Source organism: Sylvia atricapilla, chromosome 15 (genome assembly GCF_009819655.1).
Source record: "Sylvia atricapilla isolate bSylAtr1 chromosome 15, bSylAtr1.pri, whole genome shotgun sequence".
Classification (NCBI taxonomy): Eukaryota; Metazoa; Chordata; class Aves; order Passeriformes; family Sylviidae; genus Sylvia; species Sylvia atricapilla.
Genome location: NC_089154.1, coordinates 8,061,186 through 8,086,817, shown reverse-complemented (window position 1 = coordinate 8,086,817; position 25,632 = coordinate 8,061,186). Strand labels below are relative to the sequence as shown.

The 25,632-nt window shown below is 44.5% G+C and overlaps 1 protein-coding gene and 1 long non-coding RNA gene across 3 annotated transcripts in view; both read right to left on the bottom strand.

Moving 5' to 3' along the window:
• The window catches only part of LOC136368051 (uncharacterized), an 83,265-nt gene that overhangs the window by 44,285 nt on the left and 13,348 nt on the right, over window positions 1–25,632 (bottom strand). The gene's annotated exons all lie outside the window — the stretch shown is intronic.
• IL21R (interleukin 21 receptor) lies at window positions 5,156–23,458 on the bottom strand. 2 transcript variants are annotated; one of them, XM_066329992.1, is made up of 11 exons: window positions 21,613–23,458; window positions 21,346–21,436; window positions 20,023–20,147; window positions 15,232–15,306; window positions 12,009–12,114; window positions 11,184–11,380; window positions 9,417–9,568; window positions 8,834–9,011; window positions 8,379–8,475; window positions 7,495–7,576; window positions 5,156–6,989 (listed from the first exon to the last, which is right to left on the bottom strand). In XM_066329992.1, the coding sequence occupies exons 4-11, from the start codon at window positions 15,284–15,286 to the stop codon at window positions 6,075–6,077; spliced, it is 1,782 nt and encodes a 593-aa protein (XP_066186089.1). In that variant the 5' UTR covers window positions 15,287–15,306; window positions 20,023–20,147; window positions 21,346–21,436; window positions 21,613–23,458; the 3' UTR covers window positions 5,156–6,074. The 2 variants fall into 2 exon arrangements, with proteins under 2 accessions (XP_066186089.1, XP_066186090.1); XM_066329993.1 differs by lacking the exons at window positions 20,023–20,147; window positions 21,346–21,436; window positions 21,613–23,458 and adding an exon at window positions 19,341–19,553.

Genomic DNA, 25,632 nt, shown 5'->3' with positions numbered 1-25,632 from the left:
TGGATATCTTAGGGACCAGACTGCTTGCTGCTTTCTTGTGTTCTAATGTCCAACACTGCACAGTTGTGGGTGAAGGCAGAAAAGCCACTTGAGAACTAGTGTCAAGAAGTGAGAACGACCTTCACTCTGCAGGAAAGAGAGACAAAATGTCTGAGGTGATGCCCTGAAGGGATACACCAGGTATGCTGCCAGCAGTCTATCAGCACCAGGAGGTGGTAGTGACCTTGATTTCCAAAGTGGTCTCAAGCTGGTTGCAATTGTGTTTCTATCCTTTCTGTATGTTTCCAGGGCAGAATTCTGCCTGTTACCTGCTCAAGGAAATGAGGCCTTGCAGCTGTGCCTTTCCCTTCCCCTCATGTAGGTCCTGCCTCCACTCCCCAAAAGCAATTTTAAGTAATTTTAACCAGAATTTGTACAACACAGATTTTCCAAATGCTCTCATCTGCTTATTGACAGAAAGACAGATGATTGACTGTTACTGCTAAATCTGTCACCAGAAAATTGTATTTTGGGATTCACCCCCAGATTTGGGGTCCAGTTGAGCACACAATAAAAAGGTAAAATTTTCTCATAAGAATTTGTAAGGTAAAATAAATTATTTGATAGATACCACTGAGAGAGGAAGTAATACAAGCAGTTGACAACACCGTCACAGCATGTGGGTAGCCTAGATATCATCTAGGTTTTAGAAACTCTGTAAAGCAGAACTTTACAGGGAGACTTGAAGAATAATATAGCCCAAGAGAATGATATAGCCCAAGAGAATTGCAAGCAATGCCTTCAATTTGTAAGCAGTAGCATGGGTGATGATTAGGAGAAGTAGATTTAATGATCTAGTGGGAGGTGGAAGCTGACATCATAGAGTAAACTTCTAGATAGGGAAGTGAGAGAACACAAGAGGACAAGAGGAGGCTGTCAGTGACTTTAAAAGTGGAGACAATAAGCTTATGCTTATGATGGGGGAGAGAGACAGAAGAATTGTATAGATAATGTTCAAAGGGATGGACACAAAATAGGATTTTTTTGTATCTCTGGCTTTTGGATGACTGCAAGTAGGATCAGTTTTACAAAAGCCTGATAAAACATGAATTATCATATAAAAGCATGAACAAGGATTTCACATGGAGATACGTGCATAAGATTCTTCAATAAGCTTGGGTATCCTTTGATAGATATGATATTATATGACAACCCACAGCAGACAGGCAGGAGTTCTAGGTTTTATTCCACTTCTGACATCAACTTTTTAATAAGGTATGTTGTTTAATCAATGTAATTTTTCTTGTTGCAACTCATTCACATGGTCTTGTATGCTCACCTAAGTCCTAGAGGAAGTCAGAAGCTTCAGGCTCTGATTTGCCAGTGGCTTGGGGCTCTTTCAAAATGTGTTTTGCTTGTTCTCACTCCCAGGGCAAGATTCTGATGTTAAAAGACACTCAACAAGGCCTAGCAATGCATATTTGCAGCCCAGAAAGCCTGTTGTATCCTGGGCTGCATCAAAAGCAGCATGACCAGGTTAAGGGAGGGGATTCCACCACTCTACTCTGCTCCTGCAGTACTGTGTCCAGTTCTGGGGTCCTCAACAAAAGAAGGACATGGAGTTGCTAGAGCAAATCTGGAGGAAGCCACAAAGATGATTAGAGAACTGGAGCCCCTCTGCTATGGAAACAGGATGGGAGAGCTGGGCTTGTTCAGTTTTGGGAAGAGAAGACTCCAGGGAGAACTTAGAGCCCCTTCCAGTACATAAAGGAGTTATAAGGAATCTGGAGATGGGCATGTAATGATAGTGCAAGGGAGAATGGCTTCTGACAAGCAGAGGCCAGGGTTACATGGCGCAGAAATCTTTCTCTGTGAGGGCAATGAGGCACTGGCACAGGCTGTGCAGAAAAGACATCCCTCCCCCATCCCTGGAGGTGTTCCAGGTTGGGTTGGATGGGGCTTAGAGCAACTTGGTCTAGTGGAAGGTGTTGCTGCCCATGGCAGAGGGTTTAAAGATCCCTTCCAACTGAAGCCATTCCAGGATTCTGTGATCTAGTGAGTGGTGTGGAGTGGGAGCAGACACAGCAAATCTGGACCCTTGAATGCTCAGGTTCTGTTCCTTACATCTTAGCAGCTAGTCATAAATGACCTGCTCTCCCTTTGCTGTAATCCCTTCCTTTGCTAACATCTCTCCCAGAGGCAGCACCAACAGGCACTAAAGAAAGGTGGGACACTGACTTACACCTACCAAGTGAAACAGTGACAGGGAATAGTATGTCTGTACCAGCAGGTACACCCCTTCATCCACTAAGATTACCCAAAGGGCAGAGCCTCCAGAGCAATCTGTTATGCTAGTGTGTGTAATTGGAGGTGCACCCATTGTAAACAATCATCCCTGCCTATAGGAAAAGATTTCTGTAGGTCCTTTAAGAAAAACTATTGATACCTTATCTACCTTCTGAATACCTAGGCCTCTAAGAACATGTTTGACAGAAGCACATTAAATGTGCACAACAGGCTCATTAAGACTTATCCTGGGGAATAAAGAAAAAGTAGTTGGATTTTCTTATCTGCATAGATTATCCGAGAGAACCCCATATAACCAACCTTTTTCTCTCATCTTTGGAGAGCCATTTTCTCAACAATTTGATGCTCACAAACAGCCATGTACATTTAGATGTGATAAACTCGGATCCCAAAAAAGAAGCTGCCACAAAGGATGACTGTAATAAAACAATATTCGTAACACACGTATATATACACACATACATTAAAAAAGTATGTTTCTATCTGCAAAGTCCCAAACACTGAGGACTATTTTGGCTGGATTCCTTTACATTAATCTCTTGCAGTATGAGAGGAGTACCTTGTTCAAGACAGTCCTTCTCTCAAGCACAATCCATCAGAATTAATGCAATAGTGTTTTGTGCTCAGCAAACTATCAGAACAAAAGTGCAAAGACACTTCGGGTCTTCAGGTTCCTAGTTCAAGAAACAATATTTAGAATTCCACATAGATAAAGAAAATATTTTTCAACATTTTAGGTCAGTAGATGTCCCCTAACATGCACTGAAATGCATAGAACAGAAATATGTTAAACTGTCTTACCAGCTCAAAAGAAATGTCACTTTTCACACCGCTTCTGTCCCTTGATAGTTTAAGCTGTGTGGTTTGATGATCAGACAGTAGCAGCAGTGGCATAATAAAGCAGAGCTTACTGTGCCTGATTTTAAAGATAATCTCAAAAACCAATGAAAAACTGCTCCAATTATCAGATTGAGTTAAAGCAGCTATATATGTAAATTCTCATTAGTCATGGAGAAACAGGAATTTCTCCTAAAGGGTTAACATTTAAAAGGCCAAGTAATTTGCTGAATAGAAAAGTATCTGCTTGCAACTTTTATATAAATAGGTCAACAAAAGAGCTTTGTAAGTGACCTAAAGCCATTTTCTAGCCCTGTGTCGATGTGATGCTAAACTGCTTCCACCCAAAACCTGTACCCAACTGTGTTTGGACTCCTGCAGCACCCCTGAGCTGCCCTGTCCTGTATTTCTTCCACAGCCAATTGCTCAAAGGGCAGCTCTGGAAGTAAAGGCAAATGAGCATTGCAGTGCTTCCTTGTCCTGGTCCTAGAGTGTATTAGGAACAGATCTTCCCATGCCCAGCAGCAATGATGCAATGGCAGTGCTACAGCCCGGATCCATCCAGTCAGTTCTGTACGTGGGTCTAGTGCTAGAGAACAGAAAGAGAGAAGCAGTCAAAGAACAGACTGAGTCAGCTTCTGGAGCCAAGAGACAGGGAGGAAAGGGCCATGCAGAAATGGAGATGGACATTTCCAAGTTGGTACATCAGATTGGATTGTGGGACTTCCCCCAGTACCTGCTTTTTGACCCTATCATTCTTGGGGGAAAAAAAAAATTCCAAATTAGAACGGCTAGGTCAGGGACATTTGCAGTTTGCTCCTCATAGGCACTGAAAATTCCCCACCTCAAACCCCTCCACGTCCACAGTGACAATTCACTGACCAAAAGCTTAATTGTTATAGCTTGCTTCAAAGGGAACAACTTGCCTTATTTCAATATCTTTGTGTCATGCACTTGTTCATGAAGTCTGCCTCCTAGGGTGAGCAGAGATAACTTCCAGCCCAACATAACACTAAACCACCATCTTCTATGAGATGTATACCAGATAGTGTTCCAATAACAGAAATGGTTCCTTCAGCAGTTCTGGGGCCATCAATACAAATGGAAACAGAGAGCACACGGAACTGAGATGCAAAGGGTCCCAGAAAAACAAGCAAGTTTCTCCTTTGAGTAGCCTGGGCTCAGTTAACCCAGTGTAGTTTCTGAAGTGAAAAGAGCTGCGAGGAAACTATGAGGAAAAGAGCTCAGGAAACTTTGCTGAGACCATCAGAAATGCTTCTGCCCATACACATTCACATCAACGTGCTCACAACACAAGCAGCCCTGGTAGGACAGTCAGCTCATCAGGGCAGTGGAGCTGGGGTGATTCTCTGCTGCCTTGTGGAGGGCATGTGAGGGACTGGCAGCAGCAGGGACGGTGCATCAGCACATGGAGACATCTCCCATGACTTATCACAGCAAATGACAGGAATAAGGGAAAATAAGGAGGGAAGAAACCAAAGAAGATAATACATCTTAGAGCAGTACCCAGGAAGCCATTGAGCTAGGGATGTATTGAGGGAGTAATAACAACATGGGCAAATCTAAGTCATGTAGGTCCAAAATCAACATAGCAGATAACCATGGTGGATCTGAGCAATCAAACCAGAGGCTGTGGTTGCAATGCAGTACTATCCCAGCACTCACCTATGAACAAAACAGCTTCTCCTTACTGCAGTGCCCTCTCCTGTTTAGGGAGCTGTGAGGTTGCCTGTAGTCTCAGGTAAGAGAAGGGGATGAGGGAAGGGAGTTTATTGATACTACAGCAACAACAGATTATTACTACACTGGAAACATGCATTATTTACCACAAAAGTTCTCTCAAGATATGACTTTCTGGAGCCAAGCAGTCTATGGGTTAGTAGCACTATACCTATGTAAGACAAGGGGTTTCACATTCAATTTCAGCATTAAAGTGACTTTTAAATATAGTTATCCTGAAAACATCAGAGATAGAGAGATGTCAGAGAGAAAAACAGATTCAAGGTTACAGTGCAGTTTCATATTTGACTTTATTAGCCAGCAGAAATTGCTCAAAATTTGTGCTACTGACCTGTTAACTGCAGCAGAGTAAGTCCAAGGCAGAAGTGGCAGGCATATCCAGGTAGGACAATGATTCAATAATTTTGGTATAATTCTAAAAGCTGCTCAATTAATTGAAAAGGGCAGGGAGAGAGTCTGGCTCAATAGAAAAGCCTAGCAGCGAGAGTTTGTTTGGAAGGATTTATATGTTGAAGACTTCATTTGCAGATTCCACCTGGAAATTCTTTCTGAACCCTGAATTGTGCTTGGTGTCTTCTACATGCATTTCTGTGATGATTACATAAGAATTAGTTTTCATGCCCAAGGACAGGTCTGGAACCCTCTGTAATTAACAAACTACTACAGCTGAGTTTAAAGAGACAAAGATGGTAGAAGGAAAAGTAACATCACATGTTGTTTGGAAAGGGTGGGGGGAAACTTTAATGTAGCAAACATGCTTACCATGGGGTTTGATTCTAAGGGTCCATGAACAGCCAAACTCTCAAATCATGTGAGAAAACCAGGGAAAATAACTTAAAGTTCTGTACTCTTTATAAATTTACTGCAAAAAATTTTGCATATCTACAGAAGCCAAAGGATACTTTTCAAGGTACAGTTGTGTTTTTCTGCCATTTTTCTGACATCAAGGGAGGGTTGATCTATGATTCTAAAAAACCACCAAACCAAACAAAACTCAGGAAATGATCAATCACAACAAATTTGTGACATTAATAGGATAAGTGGGAACAGAAACAGGCATATTTCTGTGTCAGTTTATGCAATACAGCTTACACAAAGTAAACTTTGTTTCTTTTCTGAATTTTGCTAACACTTTGCTCCTGGCACACTGTGGAAAAGGCCCCACACTCATCCAGGCAACATCAAAATCCTCAGTTTGCCTCTGTCCCACTGACAGGGCTCTCAGAGCGACAGGAGACCCACTGCTTCACATAGCTCCGTGGAAAGTCTTGCCCCTCCTGCTCAAGAGGGATGGCTCCACAAATGGTCTGACTGTTTTGCCCAAATTCAGAGTCAACTGGACTTCCGCAGTCTGAGTCCACAAAGCCACTGTCAATAGTGTCCAAATCTACACAGATCAAAGGATAACTGTCACCAGGCCCTGTATTGTGAGTGAAGAAGTCATAGAAGCCTTCACTGTAAGAAACACTTTCACCATCAGGAGAAGGTAGAGAACCTGGATTTTCCAAATCCCACTGATGAGGCTGCAAGCAAAGGGCTTCTAGGATGCTCCCCACCCCTCCTTCCACTCCCCTTTCTCCTTGCTGGTTGAGTGGGACGCATGTGCTCCTCACGTGGTCTGTGGACACAGAGCCTGAAGCAAGTATTTTGTCCTGTGTGCTCAGATCAGCCAAATGCAAGTCACTGGATATCTTTCTGTCTTCCTCGTCAATGTTAATCTTGGGGTAACCAAGTTCCCCAGTATTATCATCTTCCTTGTTGGTGTGCTCATGGTCTCTGTGCAAATGGTTACAGCTGCACTGGCAGCTACAAGATATAAATTCATCAGCCACAGTCACTGTATCAATTGACAAGTGCCCATATGTCTGATCCTCAGTCCCACCACTGCTGTTTACACCACACCACAGGGACTGGCTATCATGACCTGGGGCAGTCAGGCAGGATACACAGGGCTTGCAAGGCAGATTCTTCCTCAGCTCATGCAGCTCTTCCTGTGGGGTGCTGCTGGAAGGATGTGTGGTGTAAACTTCTAGGACTTCTGGAAGGACTATTCCCCATTCAAAGAAATCAAAGGTCATTTTCATATGGGATGCACCAACCCACTTCTGCAGAAAAGGAAACAAAGGGTTAGCATCACAAGGTTTGAGGTTCCACAGAAATAACCAAATTTCTTATGCTTTTAGAGGCAAAAGTCAAACTCTAAAATCACTGACTCCTCCAATATAACAGGAGGATGCTGTTATTATTAGACACAGGCAATTGCAGGAGAACTAACTGAAGTAATCAAAAAAAATTAGCTCTGAGAGGTTTGCATTGCTTTGCAGTTTTCTCTGGCACTCCCGTCAGGATGCCAGGCTTCAGAAATCACATTACTTCAGCTCACACATTGCGACAGCACCTTTGGAGAATAAGGAGTATAGATGTAACATAAAGGTCTTCACAGCACCAAACAGATACTGCAAAGCCTTGGTTCTTATATCTGGAGTTGCCTGGCATTCCTTTGAGATAGATTTCCCCTTCTACTGCCCCAATGAGAATCCATTGCTCAGGATAGCATGATGGCCTCTTAGTCTGTCATATACTCCACTCACTTGTGAAGCCCATTTATACCTTAAAATCTCCATTATGAGCCATGTAAAGAGGTCTGAAAAAGGGAGCAGGGTCTGGGATGCAAGCCATCTTCTTCCACAAGCTGGAAGAGAAAAGAGAAAGGCTTTGGGGTTAAGCATACATTACAGATGCAAAGCAAGGCATCTCCAGATCCATTTCAAGCAACTGGAATCACCTGCCCAGCCTTGTGAGTTAACAAGTGGCTGAGGTTCCAAGGAGGTGTTATGCTGCCAGAGCCATCTAATAGCCTTTCTTGTGAACCTCACTGCAAGTGAGGCCTCAGCACTTGCACACACACATTCACACTAAAGAAAGAGGTTCCAGATTTTTCCTTCTTGGAAAAGCACCAAATGCTAGAAATGCATTTTTACTGAAGCTGGGCTGGTTTGTGGTCTGCAGGCCAGAACACTTCCCAATGCAATTCTTCTGTAAACCTGCCCTGTTGTTGCCCCAGCCCTCCTCCATGTCAGCACCCCATATCTCTTCAAGGGTATGAGAAGCCTCTGAGAGGAACAGAGGCCTACAGCCAGCATTGAGGGACCTATGTCAGCTTCAGAAACAGGCAGCTAACTCTGGCTACTGCTTAATCTGGCAACAGCAGAGCACAGACAAGACCAGGAGAACAGCTCAGGAGGCTGTGTAGCCCCTGCTTCATCCCCATGTGCCACCATCTTGTCCCAGCCAGCTGAATGGCAGCAGAGTGCCAGAGAAAAGCAGGTCACTCAGGGCAGTACATCTGGCAGTGACCATTCTTGGATGTCCTTCACAGGCCCACAGCTGCCTGCTCATAGATACACAAGATTCAAGGAAGGCTGCAAGTGAACACCTCATCTTTAACCAGATAGATTAAAAGCATTAACTCCTTCCTCCTGAAGCATTCTTACCTCTGCTGTTTGGCCAGAAATGTTGTGATTGAGACCATGATTGCCACGACAATACCAAACAGCAACAGCCATTCCATACCTGCTCTCTGTGTCACTGCTGGATAAAGAGACAAGGTCATTCAGGCTCACCTTGCATTTATATGATCAATAAACAGGAGATGGTGAGGAGAAAAAGAGTTTTTGGAATGGAAATTGTTGTCAAACATTGGAATGGGCTGCCCAAGGAGGTGGTAGAGTCACTATCCTTGGAGGTCTTCAAGAGACTGGTGTTTAAGAGAACGTCAATACTGACAAACCCAGGCTTGGTGTTCACATAACCAGTAAGGGAGCTAACCATACCTGTCTTTACCAGACTGTTTAAAATTTGTTCTAATTAATTAGATTTTATTAAATTTCTGAAAGCATTCTCTGACACTGGACTAATTGAAAGGGCAAGGAGATCTGGCAGCATGTACCGGCAGGGCTGGTTTTCAGTGACAGTGGAGAACTCCATTCACTCCAAAAGCCACCATAGCCAATGTCTTTCCGGGCTCTGGCTCTCACTTGGAACTCGTACTCAGTGTTCCCCTGGAGTTCCCATGGCAGGATCACCAATGTCCGTTTATCTTCATGAACATCTTTTGTCTTCTGAGTCTGTGAATGATTAAACACCAAACACTAGGGTGACTGCTCTTACTTTGCTCACACTGCTGCACAGTAAGGCTGCCTGCAAAGTAACCTTTTCTGCTTTCATGTTGTTTCTGCAAGGCCATGCTCTGACTGGTCAGCAGCTGCATGCAATCCTGGGGGAGCCTTTCAGGCAGGACAGCATGAGAATTGAGTGAATGATCAGCTTTCATCACAGGATCTAACACTTCTCGCACAGCTTCTGCTTCTCAATTAATTTTTGGGTTTGCCTGTTTTCAGTCCAGTCGAGCAGAAAGACATTTTTTCTAAACCATGAAAACCCTTCTTTCCCACCAGTGCTACTGGCCTGGTTGTGCTGGCCTCCTCTTTTCTGGTACACCATACTTGGTGGTAAACTGACATCTTACTTACCTCCCAGGTGTCAGTTCTTCTTTTGTAACGCAGCTGATATTCCAGCTCCTCATGCAAAAAGTAGAAGGAAGAGTTCTGGTAGATGGTTTCCCATGAAATATTGTAACCCTCTGAGAACAAAGCGGTCAGGTTGAATGGAGGCTGTGGTTTTACTGGAAGACAGGATGGTGTTACCTTTCATAAGATTACTGCAGTTAAGACATGGCCCAACATGGTGTCAGCAATGCAGAGTGAGTAGGGAACAAAGCTGCCCTGGAAGTGGTGGGCCTTCCTACACTAGAGAACATCCTGTGCATTCCTGCCCTCAGCCATGCACAGAACCTCACATATGAGGAGAATAATGAAGTCAGGACGACGTTTCTCTGAATATATCTTCTGCTTGTCTCTGGACCTCCTCACTGCCTATGGAGAAGGAAAGATAGTTCACAGGGCTAATAAACTCCTGGGAGATTATGTAAAATATAGAGCACCTGGTTCTTCTCATGACATAAAAGAACTCTGTGTGGTCATAATGGTTTGCAAAATTGGGGAAATACCCCTTAATGTAACAGGGTCATGAGGAAAAGCTGAGGCTAGGGTACACTGCATAAACCCACAGCAATTCCACGTCCCAACTGCCCAAAGAGCAAGCTTTGGTATCTCTGCAGGGAGTATTCATATATTGAAAAGCAGTAATGCAAAACTTCAGCAGTCTGCAGGGCCCACCACTGAGATATGGTGCCTTTGGATGAGGACCTCTAGGGGATATGCAAAGCATCACCACCCAATCTCTAGTCTGTCAGCATGAGCAAGGAGGCTTCCTGAAGTGTTATGGCATTTGTCAAAAAGATGACACTTCTCAAGTAAAGTTTAATTTCAGAAGAAGCCAAATAAAAAAAATCTTTTTCCTATGTCATTCCTATGCATTTCTTCAGCTTGCTACACAACCCAGAACATACCAACATTCCCCCAAGTCAGCTACATGACTGCATTCCATCTTCGTGTCATACAGGAGAAATGATTAGGAATTGCTCCAGAAAGGGAAACTGCCACATCCAGTACATCTGGGACACCTTGTGCCACCAAAAATAATGTCATGTTGATTCAGGTGTCCACTGCAAAAGCCTTTTGGCAGCCTCTAGCTCCTTGGATATTACAAGAGAGCTGGAGAAAGACTTTTGACAAGGGTATGTAGTAATAACACAAGGGGGAATGGCTTCACACTGACAGAGGACAGGGTTAGATGGGATATCAGGGATAAATTCTTGTCTGTGAGCATGGTGAGGAACTAGCACAGGTTGCTCAGAGAAACTATGGTTGCCCCATCCCTGGAAGTGTCCAAGACCAGGTTGGATGAGGCTTGTCTAGTGGAAGGTGTTCCTGCTCAGAGCAGGGGGTTGGAGCTGAATCATCTTTCAGGTCCCTTCCAACCCAAACCATTTTAAGGAATCTGTGATTTGTGGCATTTGTAATAAAGCAATTTCTCCTGCCCTTTAGAATCCAGCCGAGAACAAGCTCTTGCATAGCCCTGGTATGAGACTGGTCTAAGGTGGATATTTATCACCTACTGCTTCATGGGGAAAAGGAATTTTGCCACAAAAAGCATGGATCAAACCAGCTCTAAGCTCAGCCTCAAGCATAACAGCAGCAAGAGCACAGTGCTTTATGCAGACGACTGTAGAGCAAAAGTAGCCCCACACTGCTTGCTGCCACTCTCACTCCTTGCCCAGACCACCCTAGCACATGAAGTCAATCAGTATTTATCAAATCTACCATTTTTGTACTTACTGTTGTCTGACAAATAAAAGTTTTGGGAAAACACGTGCTGTCCATCAGCTATCTCTGTAACATCCACCCGGACTTTGGTGTCTGCCAGGAGTTCAGTCATGTCCACACTGCACATGTACTCTGTGTGACTGGTGTTCCTTGACAATTGCAGGAGATTGCAGGCAGCCGAAGTATTTTCTGGATCTTCCTCAGGAAACCTAAAAAAGCCAAAATAAACAAGTCTGCATGTATCACATGCTGTATTTGGATTAATTTGTTGCTGAACCACCAGGTACAGAAAATGATTAAAACGAAAAATCAACATGTTCAAATAAAAAAAAATAGTCTTTGAACTTAATCAGATTTCTTCTTGCCCTTCTACTTGCTCAGCTTAGCACCTTTGAGAGAAACAGGAAAGTGTTTCTGGAAAGGAGAGGTGCTCCTCAGGGCTGCACAGCCCAAGGCTGTATCCACTTCCTTGCTGAGGCAGAACAGCAGCAGACTGGACAATCTGCGTGAGCCCTGCCAGTGCACACTTTCACAGTGTGAAAGTTCACTTTTAACAGCAGCCAAGGGCAAGGCATTCCCACTGCAGCAGAGAAGGCAATGCTAAGGAAGCTGGAGTCAGCACAGCAGTCAGCAGCAAGAAGCACAGTCAGTGGGCACTGGAACCAGGGGCCCTTTGCTAAGGAAGAAGTCAGTTTGTAACTGGAGTGCAAATAGTAAAAACCCAACATGGCAGCAAAACCAGGATTTCTACCTAACAAAGAGGACAGAAGGTTGCCACTGTGCTATGGCCATGCAGAGGCTCCTGCAACTGGACTTGCTCATCCCACCAAGACGTACCATATTGCAGTGAGGTTGTATGAACCAGCACCCAGCTCGTCTCGCAGGATACAGGACAGGGTCTCTACATAGTCCACAAAACAAGTGAGGCTTTCAAAACACATAGCTGTAGGTTTGGAAAGAGAAAGCACAAGATCAATTTCCATGGTAAAGCAAGGAGAACTTTGTATCAATATAGGCACTACTCAGGGTTCCCACTAAATCAGAGGGGAACAGATCCTGGACACCATCCTCCCTCCTGCTGAAAGTCCCCAGTTTGGGGATGTCAGATGTGTTCCATCTCTACGGGTTAACAAGTTATTGATGGCAAGATAAGTGTCAAACAAAAACCTATTAAAAACGCTGTGGCAGCCAAAATCAGGAAATCCCCAAAGTGTGACTGAACTTTCAGACTTATCCCTGGCCCCTCTCATACAATCACTGCAGCAGTCACATATTTCTGCAAGACTCTTAGCTTATATGGCACACAGAAGATGCATGAAACCCAATAAGAAACAGTAGCATATTCAAACATTTTAATGATACCATTTTCTATATTGAGTACTGTTCTTTGCTAGTCTAGTTTTCATTGTACATCTACATAGCACTTTACACTTTTTTTAAAGTGCTATTTTAGTATTTTCTCTTTGCCATTCTTTTCTGTTTTCTAAAGCTTAATATCTGCAGCATCAATACTTTTTATGTCCAGCTCTAGAGTCTTGAAGTAGGTTTTTCATGAATTTGGAAATAAAAATATTGCAAATTTTGCAAATTTTTAGTCATTATAATTTCTATAAAACATTCTGATAAGCACAATTTATTAATTACAAACAAGAGAGAACTTGAGAGGCAATTGTAGAACTTACATTCATTAGGATAATCAAGTAATTTTTTGAAAGTGGTCACAATGCTGCATTTATATTCTTGTACTTGTTCTGCAGGAGCTCTGCTCACAGAGCAGTATCCAGTATGTGTTTTATAAAAGTACAATTGTCCTGTACAATTGTCCTGTACATAACACACTCATCTCCCTGGATTTCAAGGCAGGTAAGATAGTAGCACAGTGAGAAATGTCTGCACTGACAAGTCCCTTCCTGACACCTCTCTTGGCTGACAAGAGCCACCACCATTCCACTAGGAATAGGTGAATGAGGAAAGGCCTGCAGGAGATGCAGAATGCCACGCTGGTTCAAACCATGCCTACTGCAGTGACCATTCATTTCTGGCATGTAAAATATCACCCCTGTTCGATGGGAATAAAATTATCATCATCTAGGAAAATACTCAAGTTTGTTACATCCATGCTTAAATCAAGCATGGGTCCTCCCCTACTAAAGGCTGCTCCCAGTCTCCTGAGAACAAACTACTTTGCAGCCATCAGGCAACCAAACCCTTTGATGCTAACCATGCAGAGAGCTCACTTCCCTTTGTTGTTCTGCTGCGTTCTTGGTTAGAGAAGCTGCACACCCTGCTTCCTCCTTCCCTGCTGCAACATGCTTTATGTCCAGAGTTGTTTGCTATTTGTGGTTTGCTAATGTGATGTGCTCAACAACCCCAATGCCCAATCTTCCAGCTGAAGCTGTACGCAGAGAATGGAATGCCACAGAATGCAGACAGTGGTGTGCAGTGATCAGAAACAGAGACAGAAACATCTGTTCCACCCTCCAGACCAAATGGCTGTCTGCACAAACAAGCTGTTTGCCCTTACAGTCACAGAGAGCAGGCATGTCCAGTGCAGGGTGCAGCCCCCTTCTAGGGGGTAAATCCAGAGGAAAACTAAGTCCAACCTTTCCCTGCTGAAGTCACTCATCACAACATTTACTTCCTAGTCATCACATATCAGAGCACAAACTACTCTCCCTACACAGCATTCAGATTTGCATACAAGATCTTCCTTAACCCGAAGAGTTAGGATGGTGGCAGAAGAAATTTGAGGATGCTTGAAACAGACTGGTCCCAAGGATGTACATATGATTTTTTTTAAAGCTTCATTTTGACTTTTTAATTTCACATCAACTTCAGAATTCTGTTCTAAAATTTTCATTAAGTTTCCACGTTTTATTTTGAACCCTCAGTCGACTCTTCTGAGGGTTCTGGACCATGCACTATTTACAGAATCCTGAGCAACATACTTTTTCTCTTTTTGCTTAACTTTGTTTTCCTAGAAAAATGGGTTTAGAAATCTCTTGCATTCCTTTAGAAAGGGCAGCATAATAGGCTATGAAGCACCTAATTAGTAATTAGTGTTCTTCTATGCTATTATGTTAATTAGTCAAACAGACTACTATCCCTAGGTAGCTGGTAAGTTGCAAGGGTATCTTTGGGCAAGAATCTGTTAAAAAAATTAAGAGGACAGCTTTTTCCTGGGAAAGGAATAATTAAGTGTCCTAAAACCAGTTAGTTTGATCTAGGATGAAATGTCCGTCCTTGGCAGCTTCAGAAACAAAACTTGAATACTTCTAACAGTAAGGTCTAGATTGATCCAAACTGAAATTAGTACATGGTAATTCCCTGGCTTGCATCACACAAAATCCAGACCAGACATCACAGTGGTCCCCTATAACAGGAAGATATAATTCTGAATGCATATTTTCTCCTTATTTAGGTCTGGGGCAGATCCAATGTTCTGCCTACAAACAGCAAGTCAGATACTAAACCTGCATGGCTCTCTGCAGACATGGCTGTTACTCCCTTTTTCTGTCCAGCTGATCTGTTCAGAAAGTCAGCTCTGAGTCAGCTGGAGTTTGGAGTGTGGGTAGAAACCAGCAAAAAGGGGGGTGGGGGGGGGGGTGGTGACTATGCACAGTCCAGTTCTAAACAAAGGGACTCAGACTAGAAGAGGTTCACTCCACTGACCCAGGCTGACCAGCCAACAGCAGCCCTGGGGATATCCTGTCTCGGCCACCAGAACCTTTTCTACAGCAAAGGGTATTTTTGATGGGGGAAATCCTACTCTAATGTCACTAAGAGACATTTCAGTGCAAGGCAGGCACTACCTGTGCAGGCTCTCTGCTAGTGCTGCCCCCAGAGCAGTGTACAGCCTGGCTGAACTCTGCCCAGCTGTGCACCTTCCTGTGCCTGTCCTCCACTCATTATCCCATGGAACTCTCTCCACTGGGACCTTATCTTGTGCTTGCTGTCCCCTGGCAACCTTGTGCCATGCACATCTCATCAGAGCCAGCAAACATAGTCACTAAGATAATCCTGTGGGTGTACAATCTGAAAGAAATATCTGAGGACTTACTGTACTGGAATAAAAGGCAGAAGAAAATATTCTGGAGCCACTGTTTGTTCCTCATGGTGCTTCTCACTGGATGTCCTGGTGAAGAAAAAAACAAAACAATCACAAACAAGACTCCCACAACCAGTTTAAAGCTCTGCTCAGACATCTACTTGATTAAGGTTGAGGTGGAATTAATCTTGCTTTCATTTAAATGTCTAAAAGCAAAGTGCATTATTTAGACAATTAATTCCAGTTCTCCTGTGTGTATCTATTCCATGGGCTAAGGGGGTATGACCAACAGCCTGCCAACTTGGTCAGTGAAGTCTTTGCTCCTTGCCTGCACATGCACAGAGAAAGCAGCAAAGTGGCTGCAGCTTGGGCTATCCAGGCAACAAGAAAGACTCCTGGGTTAATTGCTAACCCATTTTTTCTTCATTAGTATTGCAACTAGGAATGGCTTGCCACTAGAAGTGACATTGCTGCAGATTAAACAGCTGTGCAGTGAATTAGCCAAATATCATAATATCATTGTGGGTCTGTGTGAGGAAAGCTAGTGAGAACTCAGTGACTTGGCCTACCCAAAGTTAAATAAGCATGAAGTACCTAATTAAGGGACTCCAGAAAGACAGACCAGAGAAAAAAAAAGAAAAAAAACCAACCCAGCCTCACATGTAGGATCCAAGAGAACAATGTACAGTACTGACTGCAGGGAGGGGCTGCCCTGAAGAGAACCTACAAGAAAGTCTCCAGACAAGGTGACAGCAGGATGTTTAAAACAGAGGAAATGGCATCACATACAGATGACTGTTCAACCCACAGCCTGTGCTCTAAGACAAAGCCCTCAAGTCATATAATACATTTAAAGCTGTATTTTCACAGAACTTAAACACATGGATGTGCACAGAAAGACTTAAATACTGCAGAGTATTGGCTGTTGATAGATAACTGGTCCAGACTTCAGCACTGTTTTCTCAAGCTATTCTTAAATGGGACAAGACTTTGGAGGAGCAATGTGTATTGTCTTCAGGACATAGTTTCATCAAAAACAAGTTGCAACGATGCACAGACAACAGGAAGGGCCCATATGCCATGCCACATAATCTGATCTACTCTTAATTTTACAAAAACAACACCGCTTGTTCTGTTGCAACAGACTCTGCTAAAACATCTGTCCTTATCTTTTTTACTGTCTCCCTTTAAATAATGACAGGTTGCAGTAAGGTCTCCTCAAAGCTGCTCTTCTTCAGGCTGAACAAGCCCAACTGTCTCAGTCTGTCATACATAGCAGAGATGCTCCAGCCCTTGAAGCATCTCTGTGGCCTCCTCTGGACTCACTACATGCTTGTCACATGCTTGTCACATTGGGGGTCCCAGACCTGAAGGCAGAACACCAGATAGGGTCTCAAGAGAGCAGAGTACAGGGGGAGAATCCCCTCCCTCTGTCAGCTGCCCACACTGCTGGGGAAGAACCCCAGGACACAGGGGTTTCTGGGCTACCAGCACACATGGCCTGCTTATGGCCAGTTTCTATCCACAGTGCCCCCAGGTCCTTGTCAGCAGAGCTGGTCTCAATCTGTCTCTCAGACTGTATTTATACGGGGTTTGCAGGTATCCAGGTGCCTGTCCTGCATCCACCACAAGCAACAAATACCCAGGCAATAACTCAGCAGAGAGAAACCCATGAGGCCTTAAAGACTTAGGGAACATTTGTGGTGTTTAAAAATTTCCCGAGTTTACTCAAATAATGAAAGCAGAACAAAATTAGCAGCCACCAGAAAGCCCCTGCAGCCTCATGTGAGCTCACAGATGTGCTCTCAGGGTGTCAGTGTGCAGGTGAGACCAGCAAGTCTCACTCTGGAGGCGCCACAGACACTGTGTCACACCCTGCTGTGGGAGCAATGATGCAGCTGCTGCCCCTTCTTTCCTGCCAAACAAACCCTGCCCACGAGGCACTGTTCCAGCTCAGCAAGGAGCCCCAGACACCCTTCCATCCTCCCCCACCTGTTGCCAGTGGCAGGGCAAACGCTCTACCTTCATACTCCAGCCCTTCTTTCTGCATCACACATTGCCTTGAGTAAACACCTGTTCTTCACCCCTCTGGTCCAAGCTCTGCAAGTTTCCTCTGTATAATAACTTTTGTGATTACCACTGCTTCTGGTGGTGCAGTCCCTAGTGACTGAGATGCACTCCACTATTTAACTGTACCTTGTGATCTCATACATTTTCCACTGCTCTTCTCCAAATCCTCATTCCTTTGAGGAAGGCCTGCTGTTATCCTGCCACCTGGAACCTGCTGACTTGATTTCATGCTAAGACTGGCTGCACCAGGAGCCTATCTCACCATCATTTTGTATTGTGACTGTCACTCTTGGCCACCATGGAAAACAAAGGTGACTTGTTGCCAGGATGGAAGGAAGGCAGGAAGGAAGTGCTGGACCTTCAGAGAGGTCTGTAGATCCACCACTTATTTCAGAATCCAATTGGCAGGGCCTCTGATGCTTCATATTTGCAACACTGCAGTATCTCTCTGCTTTTATGCTCATCCCTGCCTAAATGAACAGACCAATGCAAGGAAAATATTTGCTGCTTTTACCTATTGGACTATGGTTTCTTTCAAGGGCCTCCCCTACTTTCCTTCCTCTGCTCAGAGAATGGTACCATCAACCTGAAGGGACAGGCAGGACTGAACAAGAAAAGGTCAAACCAAGTAGCTCATTGGGTAGATGTCTTACAGAGTTACCAGAGGCTGTCATTACACAATGGGGATAGGTTAGCATACAGCCTTGTAATCTAGAAGGAAGATTCCTGAAGAAGAGCACAGTAGCTAAAATAAGAAAACCAGTAGGATCTGCTAAAATAGCTGAAACAAAGAGACAACACTTCCTCAGCTGGAATCCCACTGTCCCATCTTTTACTTTTGCCTGTGCCCACAGATTAGTCCAACATTTCTCCCCTTCTCTTTCCCTACCTCACTGTGGTAGGAAAGAACTGTGACCTCTAAGAGCACCACAGACAGTTTCAGTACTGCCGAAACTGTCTGACCTCCTGGCTGTGCTCCAGATTGTTATGACAAGACATGGACAGACAAGATATGTGCAGAAGAGCTGGGAAAGTTGCAGCTCTCCAGGAGCATCTTTGTGGTCTCTGATGCCAAAGACCTCATTACTTCAATGAAGATATATAGCAGCCCTAATTTTGAAGCATGCTCCAGTCAGGCCCCCTGCAAGCTTCAATCCCAGTCTATGATTGGGACCTCCACCTTTCCTACATCCCTCCATTTGTTACTCCCTTCCCATTTGCTTCCATCTGTCAGCATGTGATTGTTCACCTGGAGGGAAGAATGGCAGTGGGCAAAGAGCAGAGGTATTAGAAAAGTCTTTTCTACCTCATTTCATTTTCTCAGTCTGTGAAATGGGGACTCTGAATCAGCTTCATGCATCCTTGCAACACAGACACTTCTTATAAAATGTCAAGCATTGTACAGCTGCCAAGTACCACTTCAGCAAAGTCTGTACTATCTTTATGAGAAGACAGCAATAAAGCTGGGTAGCCATTCAGAATATACACATGTAAATGATGCTACAAGTTTTTAATATACCAGAGAATAGGAAATAGGACCAATACAGACAGACATTTATGAAGATTATTTTTGTTAAGGATCTGGAAATATAATGCTATAAGTTGCCAAACGTGGATGCAGCCTAAGCTCACAGTTTGAAGTGTTTCCATGAAATGTATGTACTTAAAAACAAAACAAATTCCCCCCACCCAAAACCCTAAAACAACAAAATACAACCCCCCCAAAAAACCCCAAACAAGCAAACAAAAAAAACAACAAAACCCCCCCACTCTCAAAACAACCCAACCAACCCCCCCCCCCCCCCCCCAAAAAAAAAACCAAAACACCTTTCTTCTTGAAAAACAAAATCATTGTTGATGCACACTGCCATCTAATCATGAAGCTGAAGCAGCAGGGAGACAAAGGGGTGGTCTGGCTGTCCAGAAGCTAAGAGCAATGACAGCTGGGGCACAAGAACCACATCAGCTATAAGAAAGATTCACAGTGAAGTTGCGACATCAAGCAGGAACAAACTGGCAGCAGGGAAAATCGGTGGAAACATGGACATTACCTGCCCTGTTCTGTGCATTTCAGCCCTTCAAAACTTCCATGACCAGCCTGGCTAAATCATTACTGCAGCAGCAGATCCGGCCTGGGGAACTGGGGAGCAGGTGGATCTCAGCACTGAGTAAGAGCAAAGCCTCCTTGTGCACAACCCAAGGCCGTGGTGTATTGGAATACACGGCGATAAATGGAGATTGACGTCACCACTGTATCAGTATTACTGTGCCAACAGAAGGATGTGGTGAGAGGAGGTGATGAATTCAGGTCCAAACACCCACACAGCTTTTATTACTGTACTACTCTGCTTTCTCGCATGAGAAAAGTGTGGGAGAGCTGGTAAAAACTCACAAGCCTTGTATCTAAAAGGTCATAGCGAGGCTGGTGGACTTAGACTTGTGCAGTGAGCAGGCATCAGTGCCAAGGTACCAAAGGGCTAAGCCAAACTGCATAGTACAGCGTGTGCTACACTGGAGACAGGCAAGTACCACTGCATTCAGCTTCCAGCCATTCCCCAGAGGGTCCCAGGATCAGGGCAACAGCACCAATCCTCAGACCACAGGCAGGGAGGACATCTGGCTCCTACACAGGTGAGGGGCTCACCCCTGTCATATCTCATGCCTGTGACTGGTGTCTGGGCCGGGTCTTTTTAGATTTCAAGGCTGACACTGAGGGAGGGTCCATCAACTCACCTAATCATACCTTTAAAGGCACTTCAAGGAACCCATGCATGCTCACTGTATCCTGGGATGAGAGGGAAATGAGCAGCACTGTGGAGGGATTTGGCACACGTAGCACAGTGTGGAAGTAGGAGGAGCTAGGAGCAAGAACAAGGAGCTGTAATAACCCAAGAAGACTGCAGGCTGAGTGGCTAAGTCAGAAATTTCCCAGGCTCTTAATAGTATCTTTCTGTTGTGAGGATAGCACACCAGGACAGTGGTGTGGCTTTTGCCTCCTGATTACACAGGACTCTCCAAAGTGTGCTGATACTGTCATTTGTGCAGAGGGAGGGAAAGAGCAGCATGTGTGATCTGTCCAAAGAGTGACAGTCTGGCAGTCACAAGCCACACTACTTTTAAACCATGCAATAATATGCATTTGATATTACAGAGCTAATTTAAAAAACAGGAACACTGTAAGACCAATGGCTTTATGGATGTAAATATATTGCACCAAAAGATCTGTTTTCTTCAAATTTAACTCATAAACATTGTAATTTCAGCCTGGCCTGCAGCAGTAATATTCACCAAGAAGCAAGCGTGAAGGCCACACAAGAAAGGCTTGATTTCTTCCATGTGAAAAAATGGTGTCATAAGGCTTGGTAGATTCTGTTATTCATGACCTAAAGCCATTTTGCCATCACTGGAAGAAGGGCAACATCTGTATGTATTTATCAGCAAGAATACACATCGAAAAAACAATATTCAGAGGGGACAATTCCTTTCTGTAGATATAAAACTAGTCACTCTTGGACTCACTAGGTTCATGATTTGAAGAAAAGGAGAAAAAACTCCACAGAAACAGTACTACCTCTGTACTTTCTTCCTGCTGGTGACATTTAGGAGGAAGATAATCATACATTACAGTAAGTAAAAAATGGCAGGAGAACAGCTGAGACATGAGTAACAGTGTTCTGCTGGAACGGAAAGCAATAGAAGAAACCACCTCAAAGCTCAGGAAATAGGCTAAAATATGAATGAGCCAGGCAGAAAGCAGAGGTGTTAGTCAGCAAAGCAGCAGGTTGAAAAACACCAAAGCTCCACAGGTGGTGGCTGTGAGCTGACACAGGATGCTGCAGGGCAGGGAGGAGTGCCTTGCTTTCAGTCTGGGGAATACTGAATGTCACCTGCAGAGACCCAGCATCCTGCCCTCCTTCCTCTGCCAGTTACCTGTAGCCATAAACACTGGGATCAGCCTCTTGTTTTCCCCAATATCCATCAAGTCTGAACCCATACTGCATGAATGCTGTAGTAAGAGGACATTGCTTTGGCTCTAGCCAGAGGAAAAGGGCTTACCTTCACAGAGCTGTGGCAATGTATGTCTTGCTCACATGGAGGAGATTGAACAGAAGCTTCTATGTTCTCTTAGGAAATCACCAGACGCATGCTGGTAAAGAGAAACAGGAATGACTGTACTTGTGAACTGACCCTGACCATGTGAAACAGAAACCTACAGCTCTGCTCAGGCTCAAACCAAACCTCCGCAGCTGCACCATGCAAAGCATGCCCAGAGTATCTCTGCACGAGGTCAGCAAGGCTGTCATGCATTCCCACAGTGCTCACCTGAGCTGGCAGTGCTGGCAGAACTCCCTGCTCCTTCCATGCAGTTTGGCAGAAACTGGCCCCCTCAGAGGCAAAATCAGCTTGTCCCCAGATCTCTGCAAGTGAGGATGTACAAGACCAGAACTCTACTGCTGGCACACAGCTATTTATGGCAAGATCCTCATCTGCATCTCACAGAGCTCTGCTTTACCACAGCTATCAAAAATCAGCATGTCCCACCTCTCCTGCCTGGCTGCAGCTCTACCACACTTGGGGCTGGTGCAGCAATGGACTGTGCCTTAGGCAGCTGTAACAGGGGAAAACACACCAGCTGTCTTCAGCCTCTGGCTGTGGCAGCATGTGCAGTGCAAAGCAAAGGGCTCACACAGCAAGCTGCGTCTGAAAACCACAGAACATGCAGTCCTAACACATTTAGTGACTTCTCATGCCACTGGCAGTAACATACTGTGTCTTTAGGAGAAAAGGCAGGAAAGGAGTGGTTCTCAGAAAAACCTCCCTTGTAGTCCCTCTCCACAATAAAATCTTAGTACACAAACCCAATATAGGAGCAGAGCCAGAGGTTTTTAGGTGTAAGAAGAGCAAAGGCAGCTTGACCAGAAGTGGGAAGAATTCCCAATACTTCTGAACAAGAGTGTCTGTGGCAAGGGCCCAGCACAGTTCAGAATGAGGCCATGAAATACTCAGCACATGCCAAACTGTGTATACTAATTCCTGCTGTAGTGGAGGAAACAAGGCATTTCATGGCTTAATTGCCCCTGCCTCATGTTGTGGAGGAGCATGCTAAGTGTTTCTGAAGCATCTCAGCCAGGCAGAGGAGGGGGAAGACCACCCAGCAGTGAACTGCCCTGCACAACCTTCAAGCCCAGGACCTGCCAGACATGTGCACTGGTCAGCACTTGCAGCACAGCAGAAGCCAGCTCCTCCAGACCTCAGCTGGTTTCTTACCAAAGGCACTGGCTCCATGGCCAGCCATGGCCAATGCACACCTGGTTGTCACAGAAACTCTCTAAGGCATCAAAAAAAGGACTGAGGACTGGTTATAAGGCTGACCCAGGCATGGAAATTCTACCCCCAGAACATAGCCCAGTGTTTTCTCACCTCAATATAATTCTTGTTGCTGTGTGGGTGGCTCATTGCAAGTGAAACCAGCAGTAGCTGAGCTGGGGAGGAGCAGTCAACCTCAAACACTTCAGCTTATAGCAAATTTCCCCATTTCTAAGAGCTGGGGAAATAGCATCAAGTAGGAAAATCCCAGAGCTATATTTTAGTCACCAACTTGGTAGCCTTCAATCAGAGGACAAACACCCTGTTATGAATGCCCTGCTCTTTACAATTGGGTAGGGCAGGATGAAGGAAATGGCTGATCCATCACTAAACTGGGACAGGAGCTCCTCAGGACGCCTGCCACACTCCATGGACTGGGGCAGGTCTAGCACAGTGACTCCCCTACCAAAGACAGTCTGTGGCTCACAGGCTGCACTGTAACAACTCTTGCCATGACAATTGCTTCTCTGCATTCAGAATATAGAATCTTAGGTCACATGCACAGATGGTCAGTTCTACAGAGAGCATTCTCGCTAAGAGCAAAAAAAGAACAAAAGAGCTGCTCCTCTTCTCATGCAGCTAAATGTGCCACAGCAGCCAGTTCCCCATTCTGTTCAACTAGGACTGATGCCAGTTTTTCTTCCCTTTCATGTTGCAGTTTTACTGAAGGGACAGTAAGGACATTTCAATGTTATAGAAAGACACAGGAGAGGCAGATTGGAAGCAGGACAGCAAAAGGGATATAGACCAAAGCACCTTTGGCCAGAGTTCAGCAGAGATGTAAAGTTCCTCCCAACAAACTTGTCACAAGGAATGAAAACACTCTAGATTTAGCAATGCAGCTAAATGCAGTGCTGCTGGTAGCTGTTATCAGGCACTCTGGGAAAACAGGCCAAGGTACGGCAATTCATTAAGGTTTAACTTTGGTAGTGTTAGTGATGTACCTGGAAGGTGCCATCTTCCTCATGTGCTTGTGTGTTTCTTTTGCTCTGGAGCAATCTGCTTACAAAGAGAAGAGTCTTGTGTTGAAAACCAAACCAGTTCACTGGTCTCTCTGCATTTTTACCAGAAAGCTCCTGCTGAGCTGTTGCTTGGCTTCTGACCTTGTGACTTTGGTGCAGTAGGAGAGGCCTTGAGGGCTGTGGCCATGATGTAAGGTGTAAGGTCTCAGCCACAGAAGCGTGGTGAAAAGCCCTAAAATTCCGGGTAATGTGAGATCAAGATACATCTGGGGCAGACCTTGTATTCAGCAATCTGCAGAGGTGAGAAATGATCTGTGTGTTTGTGTGCATGCATGGGTACACATGCCTGGTCATTGCAAAAACAGGTAATAATAAAAATTCCCTTTTTTTTTTTTTTTTTTTGTAAAAGCAACAGCATATACAAAAGAACACACTTTGAAAGCACCTCTTTCAGGGCTAGGAACACAGACTGTATGAATCATATTCTCTAAGAGGTTTTCTAGAGAAAATATATGGTTAGGAGAAAACAAACTATTCTGTCAGCCTCTCTTCATTAAGGAGTTTTGTCATATAATTCTATGGTCAGACATAAACCTTAGGGAGCAGGGTTTTGGGAGTTACAACCCTCTCATTTAGTTCTCTAACCCTTTGTTCCTTTGGCCCTGTCATTGCAACACTTAAAGGAACTTGGTTTTTTATATAGTTTGTAGCTTGTGGTGGGTGAACACTTGGACATTCTTGCACCCGGCCTCAACAATGCAGGGTCACAAAGTAAGATGCAGAGGCAAGCTATTTAAAAAGCTGACCCCTCCTTCACCCTGAATTAACTTGTCCCTACCCCCAAGAACCTGACTGCACATCCTCAAGCTCCTGCTCTACACTAGTGTCACCCTTGTCATGTGGTTATTATTAGTTTTGTATGGGCAATGATAAACCTCATAATTGATGGGTTTTGCCAACAGCTGATACTTACAGGTCTGTATTTCCAAGGAGCCAACTCTGTTCGGAAGAGAAATTAAAAGAAGCCAAGCCTGTGCACCAGCTTTTTTCCTCAGGAACCTATTTCACTCATGGTGAGTCAGGTTGCTGGTATTTGGTAGACAGACAGGTGAGAAAGATGTGGAGGTGAAGTGATTATGAGCAAATAATAAATGGCACTATAACTAGGCTAAAACTTGGCACAAGCCTTTACCTGCTGGCAGCCTTTCGGAACAAATTGAAAACCACTGAATATATGCTAAATGTGATCAGTAATTCTCTGTCCTGGCAGGAGCCTTCCACTAGCAAAAAAGGACATGCCTGGAGGGTACCAAAGCTCCTCTCTTGGGAGAGTGAACTGCCTCTCTCTATATAAGCATGCAGGCACAGGCTGGTCCCCAGGTGGTGACTTCAGTCCAGCCCCCTCACTGCCAGCTCAAATCACAACTCACACTCACTACCCAAGGGGCAGATCACCAGCTTGGGCTAGAAATCTGTCACTTGAAACCCACCTGGGTTTCATAGCCTAGTAATAGCTATGGATAGCAAAAGTGGCAGGGCTAAAGGATGGGACATGGAACTCAGCTCGCACTACAGCCAGGCACCATGCCTGCTTCACAGGGAGAGGGTGAGCCACACTCACCTTCAGCAGAGAAGCAAGTGCTGCAACAAAGTTGGCCTGAGCAGACCTCTCCAGCAAAGCACAACCCTTCATGGAGGATTTCACAAAAAGCACAAGAGAGAGCACAGGAATAGAAGGGAAAGAAAGCACCACTGGTGTCCCTACATAGATACCTCTACTACTTTACCAACTTGGAAGAGAGATTTGTAGTACCAGTTGCTGTGCTTAGCATTATGGTTTCCTTCCTTATGAATGGCAATACAAATAGAGTTTTCTAAATGAGAACAAATGATACATTTCCATAGAAAAACCCCATTATTCAATGGTTCTTAAGTATTTTATGTCGCTGCCAATATACTAGGATGGAATTTATCATACTGAAATATGTAATTATGCTGTAGAAAAGTTGTCAGC

What these genes read in the sequence shown, in the direction of transcription:
- IL21R (XM_066329992.1), bottom strand. Translation starts at nt 15,286, where the DNA reads ATGAGGAACAAACAGTGGCTCCAGAATATTTTCTTCTGCCTTTTATTC. An exon ending in CTGCCTTTTATTCCAGTACA is followed by an intron (nt 12,115 to 15,231) that starts GTAAGTCCTCAG and finishes CCAAACCTACAG; the next exon opens with CTATGTGTTTTGAAAGCCTC. An exon ending in TACAACCTCACTGCAATATG is followed by an intron (nt 11,381 to 12,008) that starts GTACGTCTTGGT and finishes TGGCTTTTTTAG; the next exon opens with GTTTCCTGAGGAAGATCCAG.